The sequence below is a fragment of the Fistularia commersonii genome, chromosome 4, assembly GCF_037954325.1.
Source record: "Fistularia commersonii isolate RoL2024-O1a breed Wild chromosome 4, RoL_Fcom_v1.0, whole genome shotgun sequence".
Lineage (NCBI taxonomy): Eukaryota > Metazoa > Chordata > Actinopteri > Syngnathiformes > Fistulariidae > Fistularia > Fistularia commersonii.
In genome coordinates this window covers 14,923,321-14,945,153 of record NC_141287.1, presented here as the reverse complement: position 1 = coordinate 14,945,153, position 21,833 = coordinate 14,923,321, and the positions used below count along the sequence as shown (strand labels likewise).

The window sequence follows — 21,833 nt, the reverse complement described above, 5'->3', positions numbered from 1 at the left end:
GAATATCCCTGCGCTGCCCTGTGGCAAAGCCCTCTACTCCTATGAGGGCAAAGAACCAGGCGATCTGCAGTTCTCCAAGGGTGACATCATAATCCTCCGACGCAAAGTGGACGACAACTGGTACCACGGCGAGTTAAACGGTTGCCATGGTTTCCTGCCAGCGAGTTACATCCAACTGCTGCGCCCCTTGAGCCAGACCCCGCCCCAGGGCAAAGCGCTGTACGACTTCGAGGTCAAAAACAAAGACCAGGATAAAGACTGTCTGGCCTTCAGCAAGGTATCTTCTCGCACACTCCACGCTCTGACCTGATGTGATGTAATCCGATCTTAACCCCCAACTGCAGCAGGAGTCCACAGAGAGGGAATGCAATCTGCGCGGCTACAAAAATCAGAGACGGTAAATTCGATGAGGCTCCGGCACCTTCTGCATTTTCCTCTCCGGCCGCCACTCCTCCGTCCACAGATCTTTGGCCGCTGTCGTCCAGTTGAAGGCTTGGGTCGCTCGTATTCTTAGCATCCAAAAGAAACACTTCACTGCCGAAGCCTGTGACCTGTTGGTTGGAGGATGAGGAGTCCAAAATATGAGCTTTCCTCTGAAGATTTGCAGTCGTACGATCGCGTGCTTCTTCTGGATGATTCTTCTCGATGTAATCCCGTTATCGCTGCTCTTTACAAGAGGAAGACAACCGTTGCATCATAGCTGCTCCTCCTGGCTCTACTTTGAGTTCCATTGAAAATCAGTACTTTAGTACTTCCTCCTCCAAAATTTGTCTGCTTCTGCAAAGAAGAGATTATTACCCTTTGTTATTCATTGTGTGGATTTCTTTCTGAGTGGATAAATGGAGCGGTCTGAGATGTAGAAGCCTCAACTGAAAGACAAAGTAACCCCGCTTTGACTTCTAAATGAATCAAATTGTAACGTTTTGCTAGTTTGATACGGATAGTTTATTAATGCACTGAGAAATATTAAAAAAGGTAAAAGATTAAAAGCTGTTATTAATTCAACTGGATAACAGAGAAGTTCAAGGCGGAGGTGGGACTCCACCAGGGATCGGCTCTGAGCCCCGTCTTGTTTGCAGTGGTGATTGAAAGACCAACAGATGAGGTTAGACAGGAATCTCCATGGACCATGTTTGCAGATGACATTGTGATCTGTAGTGAGAGCAGAGAACAGGTTGAGGAAAATCTAGAGAAGTGGAGGTATGCGCTGGAAAGGAGAGGAATGAAGGTTAGTCACAGCAAGACAGAATATATGTGTGTGAATGAGAGGAACCGGGGTGGAACATTGAGGTTTTAAATTTTGGCTTACAAGCCGCTACTTTTTTCCACATGCTTTGAGAACTTTGAGAATTGCTTTTATGATGATGCGGGTAATTTATGGATTTTTATTGCATAATTACGGTAGCTTCCTTCCGCCAACACCATCACAGCGAACAGTTTTGGCAAACCTATTCGCATTTTGACAATTCTTGAGATCAGCCATTTTGCGCTATTTTACACACACACCCATCATGAAGAAGACGCGCAAAAGTACATTTGTTGCATTTGAAAGCGATCAGTCTGGCCATCGAGGAAGAAACTAAAGCTGCTGAACCTAAGTTCGGCATCTGTTCTGAGAAAAAGCATTTGCGTTAGGCAGTTATAGATGTTACCGTTATTCATGTAATTAAAAGTTTTCAAAAAAATCTTTTTTGTAACGTCTTGCTGCATTGATATTTTATGTTTCAACTGGGACACCTGCGGATTTTAGACAAGTGCAGCTTATTTCTGAACAATTTCTTTATTCTTTTAAAAATGAGTAGGCGCGGCCTATATATTGGTGCGCTCTATACTCCAGAATTTACGGCACTTAGGGTCAACAGTCCAGAGTGCGGGAGACGGTGGAAAAGAGGTGTAGAAACAGGTTCAAGCAGGTTGGAATGGGTGGAGAAAAGTGTCAGGGGTACTATGAGATAGAAAACTATCAGCCAGAATGAAAGGAAAGGAAAGGCAGCAGTGAGACCAATGATGCTGAATGGCTGAGAAACAGTTGCAATGACCAGAAGACTGGAGGGCTGGAGGTCACAGAAATGAAGATGCTAAGGTTCTCTTTGGGAGTGAACAGGATGGATAGGATCGGGAATGCAGAGGGATGACACATGTTAGATGTTTTGGTCACCAAAGTCAGACTGAGATGGTTGGGTCGCGTACAGAAGAGGGATGGTGAATATATTGGTAGACGGAAGCTGGAATTGAAGCTGCCAGGCAGGAGGTCTAGAGGAAGACCAAAGAGAAGATTTATGGACGTAGTGAGAGAGGATATGAAGTGAGAGAATAGGGTTAGATGGAGAAGGTTTATTCGCCGCGGCGACCCCTGAAGGGAAAAGCCCAAAGGAAAAGAAGAAGAAGATTTATTCAACTGTGAAAGGAAATGGTTCTTTATTTTTCTAAGATACAGTGGCTCGGCTAGTACAGCGGGGGGCCTTCCGATCCGAACATAAATGGTCACGCCCATGGTCTGGTTCGCGCCTTGCATGTGAGTGTGTGCGCCTTTTGATTGGTCGAATGTAATCCAGTGTAAAGTGTGAAAGTGCTTTCCAAGTGGAGGCCATCTAAGCAGTGGACCCGTCATTGCGCCGCTCCGGTTCCAGATGTTTCTTGTAACTTTGATATGCAAATAAAGTACTCAGGCAGTACTTTACCATTCCTTACCGTGCTGATTAACACTGACCCAGAAACCATAGTGAACCTGACACTCCTGATTCCAGTCTGGTTGAAGGCATAACAGATGTGTTGTTGCTCCGCTCAGGACGTTTGAAATTCCTTCGGGTCGGCCAAAGACCGTTTCGCGTTGCTAAAAACATGGCCCCTGCTCGATTTTATATACATTACTAATACATCACAGCTGTCATCGTAACAATAAAACCATGAATGATGCCGTAATTACTCCAACAGCTGCACTCGCAGTTTTAGCCATACCTTGGTGCTATTCATAATGGTAGGCACCGCGGCACCTGCTGAAAGTGCAACGTAAGACAGATTTGGCCTTTGAGTTGGCCGTTCGGTATCAAAGTGTTTGTTGGCCTTCATGTGTGCGCGTAAACCCCAAAATCTGATTGCGATCATCTGACAAACTATAAACTAATAAAATATTCAAGGGTCACTGAAGTTCATGTAAACCAAGGGTGTCAGACTCATTTTCGCCAGGGGCCACATCAGTATAATGGTTGCCCTCAAAGGGCCAGGAAACAGTAACAGTGTAAATGGAACTACATTTAACCAAATGTAATGTAAAATAATCCAAAATGTTACATATACATTTGCATAGATGTGAAAAACTTATTTTTACTAGTTGCTCTGATAAGCAAAGCTAGAATTCACTGCTGCTCATGAACACATTCCCTTGCCATTGTCGTTTGGCTTTTAATTCTCGGACAATTTGTTGTTTTTTTAAGGCATATTTTCGCATACTTTTTTAGTTCCGTGTTTGGTGTCAAAATGCCACCGTAGTTTGTATTCTTCGACAGCCGACGCTGCCACATAACACAAGAGACATTTTGTTTTTTCTCTTTGAAGCACAAACATGTATCTGCCTTCCCATCTTTCTTTCTTGCCTTCCATCTGCATCAACTTTTCTCTTCCTGGACATTTAGAGATCATTTGTATTTCTAATCCCATTGTTGTGGATACACTGCAGTCTGATAGTGATGCACGCGTTTGACTTATTTAAATTAAGACAATCAGACTTTTTAAGACGTTCTCACAGGCCACATAAAATGGCTCGACGGGCCCCATTTGGCCCAGGGGCCTTGAGCTGGACACGTGATATAAACAGTCTCAGCACTGATAAATAGACATTGATGGAATGGGGGGGAAAAAAAACAAAAGAATTAGATGTCGAGACATGGTTTTCTAAACAGTACAACATCAATAAACGTCATTCTAGACCTTATTGAATGAATCATTCGATTGAAATTGTAAATGTAATCATTATCTAATAACCCGTGCGTCTAAAGACTGTTAATTGGTGTTTCACGGGAAAACTGCTTTGCAGTTTCTTCTCAAAACAACTGAAAAGAACAGCATCTACTTCTCCAAACATAAAGCCGGAGAGGAGAAAACAAACACAACAGAGCAGAGCGCCAATCTCCTAACCCTGAGTCATCTGTGTCTCCTAAGCTGAATTAAAAAAAAAAAAAAAAAAGACTACATTTAACACTCCGGTCTGTTAGCGGAAGCCGTCATTGCATCTCAGCACTGGCCTTGGAGGCCTAAAGAGAAACTGCAAGTTCTCAACAAGCAAGAAGGGACGAGATTCAAAAAGAGTAGTCATAGTACTGGCAAGAACACTCAAGGGGGGCTATGAGTTTTCACTCAATACATATTCTCTGTTCAAGCCTGACTCAATCACAGCCATCAGTGTATAAATGTGTTCATTCATTCATTATCTCTACTACTTATCCTGCACTCCAGGTTGCAGGTGGGCTGAATCTTATTCCAGCCGCCATTAGGTGACATACTGTAGATGTTTGTCTATAGACAAGCAACCATTCACACATCTGGACAGTTCAGTGACCCCCAACTAACCCTCTATATGTTTTTTGGACTGTATGAAGGCGTGTGAACCGGTTTTCAGCGCCCGTATGCTTTTGCGCTGATCTTCTTGGAGGGTCCCGGGATGTTTTATCATCCCCATGCAGTTCAGTCAACAGGCCGCTCTCTGCTTTCCTACTGTTAACATTGAAAACGATCATTTAATCACACTGAATAAGTTTTAGACGTCCTGTCTAAAACGACTAATGAGCCCGGGTCGGCTTCTCAGGTGTGTCCGTCATCAGGTTAAAGTTTTCAAAAGAAATAAATAGATTCGAACGTCCATCTTTCCATTTGTAGGTACCTTTGTCCTCTTCTTCAGTGCCTCTTCCCGCCTATTCCTGCTACTATTGTGCTTTTTAAGCTTGCAATATTCACGACCAGAGCAGCGTCTAATGTTCTGAGAGATAATTCATCCAGCTGCTCCCTAAAACTTATCAAAACCTCCTTCAAACACTCACCTTCCTTAGCAAACACAGCGAGAAGCTCCTCTTAATTCTGTAGTGACAGGGAGTAATTGTCAAGGAAAGCTGGGAGGTAGTTTGAGTCACTACAGCGGATAAATGCGCCCAACTCAGACAAATCCGAGCTGCGGTCTAGCTGTCGGCCTACGACGTCTGGAAACTTGCTTTTACATGAGAGCGCCCTCTCTTGTTTTTATGGTCCGGGCAGAAATCACAACGGACACCCTCTCAAAAACTTCATCTCCAATTTTGTAATTCAACAGGCAGTTCAGCGAATCGCTGTATTTGTATTCTCAAGCTCACGGTGATCTGAGGAAGCCGGCGACGCCGAGCTATCAGCTGCGATCCTGAGGCGCTAAGAGAAGACTTGCCGGTTAATGAGGTTCTTTCATCCACAATAGCGGCGAGCTCGGGTCTGATCGCTGTGTTTACCCCGCGTGTTTTGATTTGAATTTTCGGTATTCGCATGTGTAGCATTTTGGTCGCAAAACAAGGCCGAGGTTGTTCAAATACTAAATAATGTTCTCTTCTCCCCCGTGTGACATACTTGTTATTATTCCAGTTATATTTTCATTTTGCTCTTGAACTAAAACTGTCCTCGCTTCGGCTTCAACTTGTAAGCCCTCCCCCCCTCTCGGTGTCGGCCCCGCGTCCTTTTAATAAGGGCTCCGAATCCCGTGGGGATCCCATCAAGCCCGTCCAGCGGGGGGAAAAGATACGAGCTAAATAAGCGCAACCCTCTAACAAGTGCCTCCAGAGTAGATGGCGTGTTCCCCATTAAAAATTATTCCCTTTATGCATAGGCATCAAAAATAATGGTCAGTGCCAACCTTACTTTTTGAATTTATTTAAAGTTCACGGCGCATCGGGGCATCTGGGGAACAGAAATGTAAATTGCAACCGGCAACTCATTGGCGAAGGGAGGGCGAGTCCGAGGCAGTAACTCTGGTGAGACAATATGTTTACGGCAATGTTGAAACCTGCACGTGTGAGACACTTTACGTACTGCGGGCCCTTATTATCCAGTTTTATGGTGAGCTGATGACTGTTTCCGCCGGTGAAATACTCCCCCCACCTTTCCAACCTTTGTTTCAGTTCCACGTTTTGTTTTTTTTTTCTTTCTCCGCTTCCTATTCTCCATTTCTGTAGAACGAACACACAACATGCAAGCATTTTTCCCCCTTTATTTATCCAATGTACTGTACATCTCAGATAAGGGGATGGCGAAGGGACGGCTAACCCTAACCCTCTTTTGGCACAACCAACAAGTTAATGATTTGAATATAACATAAAGCCATATAATCACGCAGCAATGGAAGCCGTGCTGTTTTGCTGTGTGTGTGTGTGGTTGTGTGTTTGTGCTGTCTTTCCAGTGTGGAGGACAATTACTGAGTATGACTAATACGGAGTAACTCCTTCAGATCCACGTGAGGAGAGCAGGGAGGAGGCAGGTGCACTTTCATAATGAAATGTCTTTGTGTGATGTTACACACACTGGTGCTGTATATACATATATGCTGTATATATATGTATACAGTGATCCCTCGCTATAACGCGGTTTACTTTTCACGGTTTCGCTACTTCACGGATTTGCACCGTGCATTGTGTTCTGCATTCTGATTGGCTAAAAAGTCACTCCGCTTCTTCTCTACCTGTGCGTCAATAACATTGCAGTTTAATATGTACACGTACGTAAAACAGCTTGCCAAATTTACATTACGTACGTACAAATTCTCTTGCAATTTCGAGTTTCTCTAAAACCCATAATGTTGACAAAACGCTCTGAACCGACAAAAGCACCTGCGGCAGGGCCCAAAAGGCAGCGGAAGATGCTATCTATCGCAGATAAAGTTTCTGGACATGCTAAGGGAAGGTAAAAGCTATGCGGCTTTAGGTCGGCATTACGGAATTAATGAATCTTCCGTTCGTTCCATAAAGAAGGAAGAAAAAAACATAAGGACGACAGCAGCAATGTATAATAGAGTATTTAATTGTATGATAATTGTAAAAAAAATAAAGGTTTCCTCTTCACGGATTTTGCCTATCACGGGTTCTTTTTGGAACGTAACCCCCATAAAAAACAAGGGTATACTGTATATACTATACGGCCAAGAGTATTCACTCATCCATCCAAATAATCACAGGTGTATAAAATCAAGCACTTAGGTATGCAGACTGTTTACGAACATTTGTGAAAGAATGAGTCGCTGTCAGGAGCTGAATTCCCTTCCAGCGTGGAAATGTGATAGAATAACGACTGCGAAACAAATCCAGTTGTGAAATTTCCTTCCTCCTACACATTCCACAGGCGACTTTTAGCTGTATCATAAGAACATGGAAGCGTATGGGAACGACAGCAACTCAGCCACAAAGTGGTAGGCCACGTGAACTAACGGAGCGAGGTCAGCGGACGCTGAAAGCATCGCGCTTCTCCATCTGACAATCTGATGGATGAGTTTGGGTTTTGGCGGTTGCCAGGAGAACGGTACTCGTCTGACTGCGTTGCGCCAAATGTGAAGTTTGGTGGACGGGGGGGATTATGGCGCGGGCTTGTTTTTCAGGAGCTGAGCTTGGCCCATTAGTTCCTGTGAAAGGAACTCTGAAGCTTCAGCATACCAAGACATTTTGGACGACTCAATGCTCCAAATTTTGTGAAACAGTTTGGAGCCGGCCCCTACCTTTTCCAACACTGTGCGTCAGTGCACAAAGCAAGGTCCATAAAGACATGGATGACAGAGTCTGGTGTGGATGAACTTGGCTCCTGACCTTAACTCGATAGAACACCTTTGGGATGAATTCGAGCGGAGACTGAGGGCCAGGCCCTCTTGTCCAGCATCAGTGTGTGACCTCACTAATGCGCTTCTTGAAGAATGGTTGAAAATTCCCATAAACACACCCCTGAACCTAGTGGACAGCCTTCCCAAAAGAGTTGAAGCTGTCATAGCTGCAAAGGGTGGACCCACGTCATATTGAACCCTATGGATTAGGAATGGGACGTCACCTAAGGTCATATGTGAGTCCAGGCGGGTGAGCGAACTCTTTTGGCCATATGGTGTATTTACATATATATATATATTTATCCAGCCGCTTGTTTGCTTTCTGTGCCTTCACAAACCTCTTCTTGGAACCAACCACTTGAATCTTGTGATTAAAGAGTAAAGCCGTCCATGAGATGGTTTATCCCCCTGGAAATACAGGTGGCTGGTTGGTATTTTCAAAGACTTCACTGTCATCGACTCTTTGACCCGTTCACGAATAGCTCCTGCCGAGGTGCCGGGGTGTTATTTCCGTCTGATTGGCCGCCCGGTCGTCACGGCGCTTCACGGAGGGACGGAGCCCGGGCTCTGCTGTAACCGGCTCCCGTCACAGAGCATAAATCCTTCGATATTCGGTATGAACTTAAAGCAATTGAGAGAAGACGCCAGAATAACAACGCTAAAACACCGAGACACAAACTCTGCAGGACTCAAAGCGAGTCGGCGCCAGCAGGGGGACTTTAGAGCTCAAACATCTGCATTCAGACATTTGTTGTTTAGAGGGAAGTTTTATGTGGCAAGATAATCTGTGCGAAGATGTGAGGCGCTCATAGCAGGCAGCGATCGTTTATTTCCGACCCTTCCATCTGTTGGATTCATCTACTTGTTGTTGGATTGTAACTTTGAAAAGAATATATAAGTCTGGTGACTCATCCTTCCTGAAACGAAAGCTCGTAAAGTCTCCCAGATATTCTTGAAAGAAAGATACAAAACGCGCACTCATGTCTCAAACATGGACTCATTTGACAGACATTGGACGGACATTTTCTCGACCCTAGACCCCCTGCAATCCGTATACCGGCCCAACACGTCCACCTCAGACGCCATAGTCGCCACCCTCCACTACTCCCTCTCCCACCTAGGAAACAAAGACTCCCACATCAGGATGCTTTTTGTGGACTACAGTTCCGCATTCAACACGGTCATACGGCACAAACTCACACACAAAATGTCCACCCTTGGCCTGCACCCCACGCTCTGTGACCGGCGGACCCCGGCCTCTTAGGACAGGTAACAGAACCACAGCCAGCATCGTCATGAACACGGACGCTCCTCAGGGATGTAGCCTTAGCCACCCTGTTCACTCACGACTGTGTCACATCCCATAATTATTTAATAATGAATCCTTTATTAATCCCCATGGGGAAATTCATTGTCTGCAATTAATCCATGAGAAGGGCTGGCATCCACCTGCGCCAGGGGAGCAGTTAGGGGTTCAGTATCTTCAGTATATATAAGCCACACCGGCTAAAAATAACTAAATAAATAGATGTGTGCATATATAGGCAACACGTATCTATAATTGTCCACATGTTTTTAACTTTTAATGAAATACATACCAGTAACATCCACAAATACGTACTTGAAATGTTTTCTTCCGAACAATGCTTGAAACTCAGCTGATGAAAAAGATGAATAATAAATAACGCGATTCATCAATTTTCTATCCCCACTTAGTCCTACTCCAGCCGATCGCCCTCTTGGTCTTCCTCCTGCGCACTAAGACCATTAAAGTTGTCTTCTTCTGCCTTAGACTTTCACAGTAATATCATTGGCCAAATGTGACGAGGCTAAATGTCGGGCGGCGTGAAGATCTTTAGCTAAAGAAATATATAAATTAGTCACGTCATCGTTTAAGCCGCAGTGTTAAAAGCGTGTGAAAAAAGTAGAGGCTTATAGTCTGGAAATTACGGCACATTTGTGCTCGGGTGTGATGTTTATCTCCGTTCCTCCCTCCAGGATGAAGTCCTGACAGTCATCAGGCGAGTGGATGAGAACTGGGCAGAAGGAATGCTGGGAGACAAGATTGGTATCTTCCCCATTCTCTATGTGGAGGTAACACACACACACACACACACACACACACCACGTAACATGATATATCACGATAGAAATGCAGAAATCCGACCGTGTTTGAAAGATGGAAATTCCCTGAGATTCTGGTTTAAATCACTTGTCATTCCCAGAAGAGCGGCCATGTCAAAAGTCCGGCCCACGGGCCAAATGCAGCCCATGTAGAAATTTACACTTGCCTGCAGCCTCCGTCATAAATCAATAATAAAATCTAATTCGGTCCAGTGGCCCGTTTTTCAGTTTTATATTTTAAATCTGAGTCTTGAAATAATGAAACACTGCGTTTCTCCCTTTTGATATAGAGTAATACAAGGATTGATATGGCCCGCAATGTTTTGTACTTCTGAATAATATCACTGCTCATCCTGTTCACGTGTTTTGAATTTAAAAAAATCATAGTGAGCATTTAATAATGAAAAATATGTAATTTTTCAAAATGAACCTAATTTCGCTTAATCTCTTCTGTAAGCCGCATTAATGTGGATACACTGCAATCTAATGGTGGAATGTTGTCACTTGGCGGGTAACAGGATCAGCATGAATTGTGGGAAATGTAGTTTATGGTCTATGCACTCATTCGACTGTTCATTATAAAACAGTCAGAGCTTTTAAGATGTTCTCGTGAGCCACATAAAATGACGTCACGTCCCAAATTTGACCCACAGGCCTTGAGTTTGACACATCTGGCCTAAAGAGTCAGTCATAGAGGAAAAACTTTGGCTCAAGTTGTCCCTTGTCCGGACGCAGGTCCCACCCTGGAGCCAGGCCCAGGGCAGGGCTCGATGGCGAGCGCCTGGCGGCCGCGCCTTCACCCATAAGGCTCGGGCCAAAGGACTGACATGGGTCCTTCTTCCCCTGGACTCACCATCCACAGGAAGGGCCAAGGGGGGTTGGATGCAGTGTGAGCCGGGCGATAGCTGAAGCGGTGGACCTTGGCGGTCCGATCTTCTGCAGAAGCTAGCTCTTAGGAAAGAGGTGACATGGAATGTCACCGGTGCGCAAGACTGAGAGATTCTAACTAGATATTGTCGGACTCATCTCAACACGCAGCGTGGGGTCTGGAACCAGGCCTCTCGAGAGGGGCCGGACTCTTTTTTTGAATCTGGAGTTGCCCCCCGCTGAGAGGCGGCGGGGCAGGTGTGGACATATCGATCGCCCCCCAGCTCGGTACCTGTAGGTTGGGGTTCAACACGGCGGACGGCAGGGCAGCCTCCCTCCATCTGGGATAGGGTGAGATGTTCGGTCACTCGGGAGGAGCTCGGAGTGGAACCAGATGAGGAGTCGGATTGGGACGAGTCAGACGAGGCGGCTCAGGCATCTGGTCAGGACGCCTCCTGGACGCCTCCCAGTGGAGGTATTGTTCGTCCAAGTGTGTTCATCTGGGAGGAGACTACGGGGGAAGACTCAGGATACGTTGGAGAGACTATGTCTCCAGGCTGGCCTGGCAACACCTTGGGGTCCCTCTGCAGGAGCTGGACCATGTGACAGGTCTGGGCCTCACTGCTGCCCCCGCGACCCAACTCCGGATTAGCGGGGGGAAGATGAATGGATGGCCTACAGAGTCTCGGCCCCGGTTCGCCAAATCCGCTGATTTTTCTTCCTGGTAAAAGATGCGGCAGTCTTTTACACCTCTCCACCGCTGCAAGGCCACAGGTGGGCAGGAGCACGCCGAGGAGTGTGTGTGCCGTCCATGATGGCACGGACCCAGGTGGAAAACACTTAAATGTGTGTTTGCATCTGTGCGGATGATTTTCGCAGGAGTGAGCCATTAGGTTCAAGCAGAGGCAGCTTTGAATAGTGTTTGGGAGATCACGAAACCAGTTATTCAAAGCCGCAGCTGTAATCGATTGACTTTGAGTCATATAGATCCCACAGCGTTCATGTTCTACATGGCGGGAATAACGACCGTGGACCATCAGATGGGTTGAAGTGTTTTTATTTCCTACCTGCGCTGCGTCGCCCCCTCGTCAGTTAACTCCAGGGTGATTTTGGCCAAAATGTTGATGTTCCTATGCGAGCCCTGGAAACCCCTCTGGCGTCGCAGGCCAGGAGAGCTTGGACCTCCTCATCACGCCGTTTCTCGCTGCGTCTCTCCATTTTGTCTCAAGAAAACAGCAGACCAGTGACCACGGTAGTTTTTAAAATCCATTAATGGGCGGGAATTATGAGTTCCACCAAGCATCTAAATTACATGAGCACCAACAGAACCACAAATCGGAATTCTAGGTTCTAGGAATTGAGATGCATGAGCCCTGGTTCTTCTGAAAATGTTCTAGGAACTGAAAAAAGTTCCTGCAGCCTGAAAATTCCAAGCGTCTTCACAACGTGAACAAAGATTTGGATTTATTAAGTGATAACTGACAGCAGAAGTTGTATTACTCCAGATATGAATTACCCAACAGTAAATATTTCCTTTCAGTCCACAATGACTGAAAAACCCTGCAAAGGACTTCCTTAAAAAAAAAGAAAGAAAAATCAGCATGAGCAATTATAGAGGAAAATACCTATTTTTATGAATGGATAATTTTTGAAATTATATAACTGCTGCTGAACTATGTGCTCATTTGCTGTTTTCTTTTCTTAAAAAAACGAATAGCTTTGTAAAATGAGCATCCCTTGAATGTTTAATATATTCTGAGTTGGAAACTGTGTCTCTGTATTTCCCACGTACACACACATCCCCTGCCGGCACGCAGCTCCAGTCACCTCAGGAAGCAGAGGGTTGTCGGGTGTTTGCGTCTCAGCACATGCGTACATGACTCTTACCAAACACACAGTCGCTAAATCGCATTTAATTCGTCTTGAGACAGCCTGAGTGACCCTCTAAGAGAAGTGTGTGTCTGTGACGACTAGTTTACCTCACACAAACACCAGCGTCCGCCCATCATGTTGATCAGCGTGCCATTTGCCTCCGATCAGCATACTTATTAATATGGAAATGTAGCTTTCGCGGCTCAGAGCTAAGGTTACTCCCTCACTCTGTCTCTCATTTAAGGACTTAGCTTCCTCTCCCTGGGGTGTTTTAGCGGTCGGGTTGAGGCTGAGCAGACATGACCGAAGCCGAAGTCAATGTATCGTAATTTCCGGACTATAAGCCGCTACTTTTTTCCACACGCTTTGAACCCTACAGCTTAAACGGCAATGCAGCTGATTTATGGATTTTTCAGGGGGCTTACGAGCTTCAGGTCGCCAAAACGTTTTACCTCGTCACATTGGACCAATGAAATTACCGTGAAAGGCCGTTCAATTCCGACACCGAAGAAGACGATTTTAATGGTTTTAGTGTGCAAGATAGCGATCAGCTGGCGTAGAACAAAAATGGATGGACTTTTACTTGTCTTATTTATTATTCATCCTTTTCATTTGCCGTGTTACAGGCACTGTTCGGAAAAAAGCATTTCCAGTACGTATTTATGTGCGAACATAAGTATGTATTGAATTAAATGTTAAAAAAAATTCTGTGTCAATGTCTCATGTAACAACATGGACAACTGCGGCTTAAAGACAAGTGCAGCCTATATATGTGCACATATATTTCTTTTTTTGTTATTTTTAGCTGATGCGGCTTATATTCAGATGCGCTGGATAGTCCAGAAATTCCGGTTGTTTGGTTGTATAAGGCCATGTCCTTTGTACGTATGTGTGAAACGTGTTTTATGACGGTTTTGAGCAAATAATAAATGATGACCAATTGTTATTTGTAATATTTCCCCAAGAACTTCAATTAAAGACATGTAATATAGTTGTGTAGTGGTTTAGCAGCGACCGCCTCACTGCAAGAAGCTCCCTGTGTGGGGTCTCCATGACGCTCCATGACGCTGATCGGGGTTCTCTGGGTTCCTCCCACCGTCCACAGGGAGGATTGTTACAAAACCAATATAGTCATGACGTGTAAATGAGAGGGTGAATGGTCGTGTCAGTTTATGATGAGCAAATGAGTCAATGAGGTTGTATGTCTCCATGTAGCGTGGATGAGAGGGTGAATGGTTGTGCGTTTGACATCTCGAGCGCCGGATAAGCGGTCTAAATAATGAACGAATGAATGTGATATTGCTGTGATTGCTTCTTTCTCTCCTTCCACCTTTTCTCTCACAATGATGAATTCAAATGTGCGGCACACTGTCAGGTTTTGCAGAGTTGCTTTGCCCGACAGTAAATCTCCTCTCATTATCTGTCTCGTCGAGCTATTAATTTCAGTCAGTCTTAATGACTCGCAGACTTCACCCCCCGTCTGGGAGCTCACCCTTAAATATTAAGCCTCGATTGACACCAAAGATTTAGCGGAGAGTGCAAGCTTCGCAGTCGGAGAGACGGACAGACGACGAGCGCCGGGATGAGTGTTTGAACGACCGGTTAGCGCAGTTACTGTTGAACACACTAAACATGACTAAACCACACTAAACCTGATTGAAAAGATTTGTGATTTCAGCTTTCAGAGGACAAATTAATAATATCAAGAAGTAGATACCTTGAAAGAACTGCTCTCTTTCCTGTCACAGCCTCATAATTTCCTCCATGTTTTACAACCTCTGCAAACCAATCCATAACTTTGTCTTAGATTTTTTTTTCATGATTTATCTGGAATTCCTTGTGGGTTTAGCAGAAATTTTATTGCTGCTGTTTGAGGAATATCGCGCAGATTTTCAGACATTTGTTTTACTGTCATATGCTGACAATTCGGCATGTTGGTTAGCGCCATGATGTTCTCCCCATGTCTGCGTGGGGTTCCTTCGGGTTCTCCGGCTTCCTCCCATAGCGAAAAAAAAAAATGCAGAGACCCTGAACTGTCAAGACTTGTGATTGAGGGTTTGAATGGATCTCTATATGAGATGTGAGTTAGTCAGTGAGGTCGTATCGTTTCGATATAACCTGGGCGAGAGGGTGAATGGGTGTATGACTACCATCCATCTTCTGCCGCTTAACCTGACAGAGTGAATGCTGCGTGTCTCTGTGGAGGCAGAGGTCTCAGACTCGCCAATTACGGCCCCCCGAACAATATTTTGCCTTAAATCTTAAATCTTACCCTGCCTTAAATCAAATCTTTGGGTTAGTGCGGCGCCGCGTTTTTTTCTCACATGCATCTGGGGGTTTTATATAGTGGGTTTCGAAGGAAAAAAGGGTGAGGAAAAAATGAAAAAGTAATTCCGCAAAGTATTTTTTGCTTCAAAATCTGAAAACAAAATGATTTTTTGATGAAAAAACGTCTAGTGACATTGTTAAAACGATATTTTCTTTTCTTATTTCTATAAAAACCACAAAAAAATAGCTAAAAAAAACGGGCAAAATTGAAAAAGATTGATTCAATAGCCAGAATAGCCACCATTAGCCTTGTAAATAGTATACCTCCTCTTATTCATGCTACCAATCAATTTTCAAATAAATTTTAGTGGCAAATTTTCCCACAGTGACAAGATTTCCTCTCTTAACTCAACAATATTTTTAGGGTGTAATTTCATCAGTTCTTTTTAATATTCATTTTTGATATTAATTTGTCATGTTTTTTTTAGGGTGTAATTTCATCAATTCTTCTTAATATTCATTTTTGATATTAATTTGGTATGTATTTTTTAGAGGAACAGTTCAGTACAAGATTTTTGAAATTTACCTCTTCACCTCCTTTACACAAAAACAAATAAAAAATTTGGACTCAGTGTTACTTCTAGGTAATTATTTTACCACCTCCTTGACATTGAATTAGGCCGTATGTGGCCCCCGGACCAAAATGAGTTTGACACCCCTACTCTATGGCATCTGAATGAAACGGTGAATGATTGCATGTTCCGAAATGAGGTGGGAACGAGGGTGAATTGTCGTAATTCTCATTGAGATGTGAATGAGAGGTGAATGGTTATGTCTCCATGTGAATGACAGAATGAATGCTGTCCTTATATGGTGTGAGAATGAAAGGGTGAATGGCCGTATGTGTCTATCCATGGCCCTGTGATCGACCGACGTCCAGCCAAGGGTGAATCTCACCTCTCGCTCAATTGCAGCGGAATGAATGAATGAATGTTGGGGATTTTTTACGGGGAAGAGGTCCGGGGGCTCAGCGAAGGAAAAAGAAGAGTTTAACCAGATTATGCTGTGTTTATGGACGCAGTTCACGCTACATATGACTTAATAGATTGATATTTTCATAAATTCCCCCAGCACTACATGGATGGGCAATAGCAATGAATGACACTGGCGATTGGATTACTTTGAAACGCAGCAGTAAATTTTGTTGCCGCTGTCGACAAGAAACGAACCGATCGTCAGCGAATTCGACCGAAAGGCACGGATCGGTAGCGGAGACCCATTCGCTCTCGGACTAGATAAGCAATATGAAATATTCCTCGGTGTACCGCAGCTGAACATATGGTCCGCACATTTAGAGGTCACCGCCTGTGAAACTTCCCTCAAATTAAACTGCGTTAATACGTAGGTCGAATTATCTCTTCGCCACATGAACAGAAACACCTGTGGAAGGGTGATTCCTGCCGCCCCGAGCTGGAACGTAACCCCGCTACTTCTGTCAAAGCTGCGGGGCAGCTGTCATAATAGCCAGAGATACAGCAACGTCACTTATCCTGACAAGCTTTTCATTAAAGCAGGCCAAAAACACGCGGCGGAGAGAGCTGAGTTGCTGTGAAAGAAATTTAACCCTCAGCAGTTCCCCAGCTAAAAAACTCTTGACAACGTTATTAAAATCCACGGCCGCAGCCGGACCACAAGATACATACAGATGAGTCTCTGCTGGAGGGAGTGTTTGCTCCACTGATAGGTCACGTCATCTGTCAAACCGCTACACTTTTAAGCGAAACGCTTATTTGCAATTTACTTGCGAGGTCAGGGAAAAACGTGAATTAATTCATCTGGTTTGCGCAGAAATCCTCATCGGGTTCGCCTGCATCACACACTCCCAGGAAGTTGGGGCGCAGAAGTTTGAATCTTTGACCGCCCCCGTCCCTTCATACTGTATGTCGGAGAATGTCTGGCTGCCATCAAGTGTTACCGCAGTGCCATATTATCCTAATCTCCCTCTGAGCCATTAAAAACACAGCAGGAATCGCTTTGGAGGGGATGATTCACAGATGAAAACATAAGTGAGTCGCAGTGTCAAGAATGTTTCGATTGACTGAACTGTCACAGCGAGTCAAATTATTGACTGAGTTCGACGGCAAACCTTTCAAATTGGTCTATTTTGGCCAATTGCAAATAGTTTAATCGTTTTTGATTCAATGCGTCATTCTGGTAATATGATAAGGCCCTTCTGATCGCCGAGAGCAACAGTGTCTTCATAACGAGAGAATGGAGTGAGGAATTATTTTGAACAAAGAAAGAAAATGAACGTTTGCCAAATGATAATTAAAACTACCTCAGAGAGATTTGACAAGACCAATAGTATAATGACTTTTGTTTTACGGTGACTTTTGTCGGGTCTTAGGGAGGGCATCGAGATGAGCGAGAAGTCTTTAGTGCATAATGTAAATGTTCCAGATGAAAGAAGAAATTTGATCACATCATGATGAAGGGCATTATGATCATACGCCGTATGCTGTGAAATGCTGTAAAACACTCAGACGTTTATTCCTAGCCAATAGTAATATGTTTTGCACTGTCTGAGCCCGATTATTAGGCTTGTTTGATTAAGCAAAGTGCATCCATTCAAGTGTGACTGCTAAGTTATCAAGAGAGACAGAAAGCCGGTTGTATTAAAAATACGGCCATGAGATGTGAAAAAGTACTATTGATCTGTTCCTGATTTATTTTACCAAAGGCTTAAGTGAAGGGATCTCAGTGAGTAGGAGAATCACAGTCCTGCCCCCTGTGTGTGAGTGTTTGACAGAGTGTATGTAACACAATAAAGGTCTCACTATTTCAGCTTCTGTAAATGACAGTTGTGATGCTGCTAGTTTGAAAAGTTGTCAGGAAGGAAATAGTTGTGGATGTGACTCTAACATAGTTTCCTTTCTTATTATCCAATCAATCCAACCCTATCCTATCCTATCCTACCCCATCCAATCCCATTCCATCCTATCCCTTCCTCACCTATTTTGTCCTATCCCATCAACCTCACCAATCCCAATCTATTCAATCCTATCTTATCCCACCCCATTAATCTCATTAATCCCATCGTATCCCACCCAAACCCATCCTATCATATACCACCCAATCCCATCCTATCTTATCCCATCCCATCCCATCCCACCCCATCCTATCCTATCATATACGTACAACCCCATACCCATCGTTCCCATTCCATCCTACCATATACAACCTTACCCCATCCCATCCAATCCTCCTATACCATCTCATCCCACCCCATACTATCCTATCATATCCCATTTATCATATGCCACCCTACCCCATCCCATCCAATCCAATCTTATCCCATCCCATCCCATCTTATCTTATCTGATCCCACCCCATCCTATCATATACCAACCTACCCCTTCCCATCCTATCCAATCCTACCCTATCCCATCCTATCCCACCCTATCTTATCCCTCAGTTAAACGAAACAGCAAAGCAGTTGATGGAAATCGACAAGCCCACGACGACCAGTGTTCCAGGTCCGAGCTCGGAGCCAGTCCCACTGGGCCCCTGCTCTCCTGGCCCCTCACCCAGCTCATCCCCATCCAATGGAAACGGCTCTGGACATCGAAGAGGCGAAGGGAAGAAAAATGCTAAAAAGAGGCATTCGTTTACAGCGCTTTCAGTCAGCCAGCGAGCGGCCCAACTCAACAACAGGCACAGTATGGAGATCTCCCACCCGGTCCTCATCAGCTCCTCGGACCCCAGAGCCGCCGCACGCATCCAGGTGGGCGACCAGACACACACCTGCATTGTAATTATAACTTAGTAGGACTAGAATGCCACTGTTGTTACTGCACTATTGCAGTAGCAGTTTTTGTTGTTTTTGTTGTTGTCTCTATTGTGTTTTATGTCTTGATATATCATTTATTTATTGTTTCTGTCCGTGTAATGTCTTTTGTTACCTGTCCCCTTGCACTGTGCCGCTGTGCCACTCGAATTTCCTCAATGGGGATCAATAAAGTATGATCTTATCTTATTGTTCACAATATGAATGAACCATTTTATCATGTGATATCCATCATAGGTCATATCATAGTAAACCGAGACAATGCAAAGTACGACGACAAAGATGCAGTTACGAACTTTCAATTCAATTTGGCGACGACAACTGAGGACTGAATGGCTTTATATGCAGCGGTTGTTTATTTGCCGCTTGAAAACACAATAATACGATTTGGGACTGGGTGGTATCGATAGTGATATTTGCTAGTTTTTAAAGATTGATACCAAAAGTTAAGGTACACAAGATAAAACATGATGTATAAGCCATTAGCCCGGCATCAAATCTGCCCAAGGGAGGGTTATATATTCCGTGTGAGAGACAGAGTTACATTTATGATGATTTCGAAGGCCGTGATTTGTGTTGCTGTTGTTGCCGTGAAGCCGACATTGCGAGGGGATCCCATTATTTTATTCATGAAGTCTCGCTGATACAATTCAGCGTGGCCGTAAATAACATGTTTCGTAATTACAGTATAATAACTCATCGGTCTAACCAATTGTAATCAGCTGTCGGAGAGTCTACGTCGGCCGATGAACTTTTACATGAGAACGCATGCAGAACGCGTAAACCAGCTAGCATTTGCATTTATGAAATTGAACAGCCTTAATGTTTTCTTCTCCCAGCCACGGGATTCATTATTCCATACTTTCACTTTGTGTGATTTACTTATCTCCCAATCAGCAGGCTGAAGATTAGCCCGGGCTCACGTTGCCTGATGCATTGACAATCATGCAGGATGCATTTTTGAAAAGCCAGCCCACTCCAGGCACGTACTGTACATTTTGGCTCAGACTTTGAAAAATGCGCACATTTTCCTCTTCGCTTCTAGGACGCGTCTTCCCCGGGTCCTTCTCCCTCCACGGCAGGGGTGCTGGTGCCCCCAAAGGTGGCATCTATAACCTCTGAGCTGTTGGCCCATGCCAAGGTGCAGCTTCCCCTCAATATGTGAGTACAACCCTCTCAGCCCGCCCACCCACCTGCTGCCACCGGGGTCAGGTTCCTTTCCTAGCATTTCTGGTGTCAGATCAAATGTGCCCGAGCTCCAAAGATCACTTCAGAAGCCGAAATCAAAAGATATTTCCACCACTGAGCCCAGAGACATTGGCCACGTTCCATTACATCCTCCTCTCTTGAGCGATCCGTGATGTGAAACGTAGAGGGCGTTGTGGTTCGCTTGAGAAAGTGGGCGTCCCTCCGACGGGAAAGGTTGCGGTTTGATCGCTGGCTCCTCCTGTCTGCACGCTGACATGTCCCCGGGCAAGAGGCCGACCCTGACTCAGTGCTCCTGACGGCCCGGTTAGTGCCTGCCCCCAATGGTGTGTGTGTGTGTGTGTGTGTGTGTGTGTGTGTGTGTGTGTGTGTGAATGGGAGAATCCAGTGCAAAGTGCTTTAAAATATAAGTGTCCATAAGTGGATGCTGTTTACGATATGCACGAAAAAGTTTTTACTGATTACAATGTCTTCGGGTTCTTTTGCAGAGAAAGTAAAACCTGGCCTTTAGAATGGCCTTAATCACGAACAAATCAGAAGAGAGTTTTCGATCAAATTTTGAAGCCAGCTGCGAACAAGCCTCGGCGCAAAAATATAGAAACAAACAAACTCATGGGCTTCCCCCCGTTGTAACGTAGCGGCAATCATGGGTGGAACTCTGCATTGTTTACATGGTTCTTTGCTGTATTCTCCTGTTATAATGTTTTTTTTTCAGTAAGCTAGCCCTCATTATGGCTCCCAAAAAGTTAAAAGTGTTAGTAATAGCAGTGTTAAGAAAAAGTTAAGAATTACAGTCGATCTGAAGTAGGAAATAATAGCTAAACATGAGAGCGGTTTTGATGTGACTACGACGCGGCTAAGTCAACCATCTGGACAATCCTGAAGTGCAAAGATGAGCTAAAGACGGCTGATGTGGCTAAAGGGGCGACTAAGTTAAAAAAGCAAAGGTCTCGGAAAAGTGATTGTTAGTTTGGACGAATGAAAGACAGCTCGCTGGAGATAGCACTAGTGTTAGCATTAGCATTAGCGTTTGCGTTAGCGAGGGTCTCAAATGCCAAAAGGCTTTACTTTTGCTGATTTAATGAAGGAAACGCCAAGTACAAGTGCTGACAAAAGGAGAAAGAATGCCAGAAACACAGCAATAGTGAAAGTTATCTTTAATTGAAATAAATCCCCAAAAAGTTACAAAACAGTAGTTTTTTTGGGGCTGGATAACGGATCAGTGGGATTTACACTGATTTCAACGTGAAGAATTTATTCTGTTCATTTTGGTTCACGAACAGAGTCAAAGAACGAATTAAGCACTTTTGTATAAAATGTAGAACGGCGGATTAAAAAAGAATACAAAATGAGTACATAAGAGAACAAAGGGTTTCGCTTCAGACATGAATTTGTTTACGTTGAGGAGAAAAACCTCCGGTACTGATCAGCGGATGCTTAAGAGGAAGAGTTTTAGACAACTCATATCTACACAGACTAATCACCGCTATGATGTATCTGTCTGTTAATCCACAAGATGGTCGCGAACTACCACTTTAGAATACATTTGCATTCCTGAGAAGAAAGAAAAGACCTCCGTTTTCGGACCTTTTCTTTCTAGTGGACAGCAGCGAACTGAGGGGAAGCAGGGAATCCAGACTCGTCCGCCAGAACCAAACCAGGAACATTGTAATTATACGGTCCACTCCTTAAAACCCCCAAACCACCAAAGTGCTCAGCAGAAAGAGAGCCCTCAGCATTCCTCAGAAATCTTCTATCTTTCCGAGCCCGTACAGATGTCGGCCGGGGCGGGATGACTCACTGTGTGTGTGTGTGTGTGTGTGTGTGTTTGCTTCG

The 21,833-nt window shown here is 44.5% G+C and overlaps 1 protein-coding gene across 2 annotated transcripts in view; it reads left to right on the top strand.

Annotated features, from left to right (window-relative positions):
* Positions 1-21,833, top strand: part of LOC147234869 (E3 ubiquitin-protein ligase SH3RF3-like) — a 118,057-nt gene that overhangs the window by 72,035 nt on the left and 24,189 nt on the right. For both annotated transcript variants that reach the window (XM_086145540.1, XM_086145539.1), the window contains exons 2-5: positions 2-277; positions 9,812-9,907; positions 18,420-18,728; positions 19,837-19,952. In XM_086145540.1, the coding sequence (XP_086001666.1) occupies positions 2-277; positions 9,812-9,907; positions 18,420-18,728; positions 19,837-19,952 (797 nt within the window). The remainder of the gene's footprint in view (position 1; positions 278-9,811; positions 9,908-18,419; positions 18,729-19,836; positions 19,953-21,833) is intronic.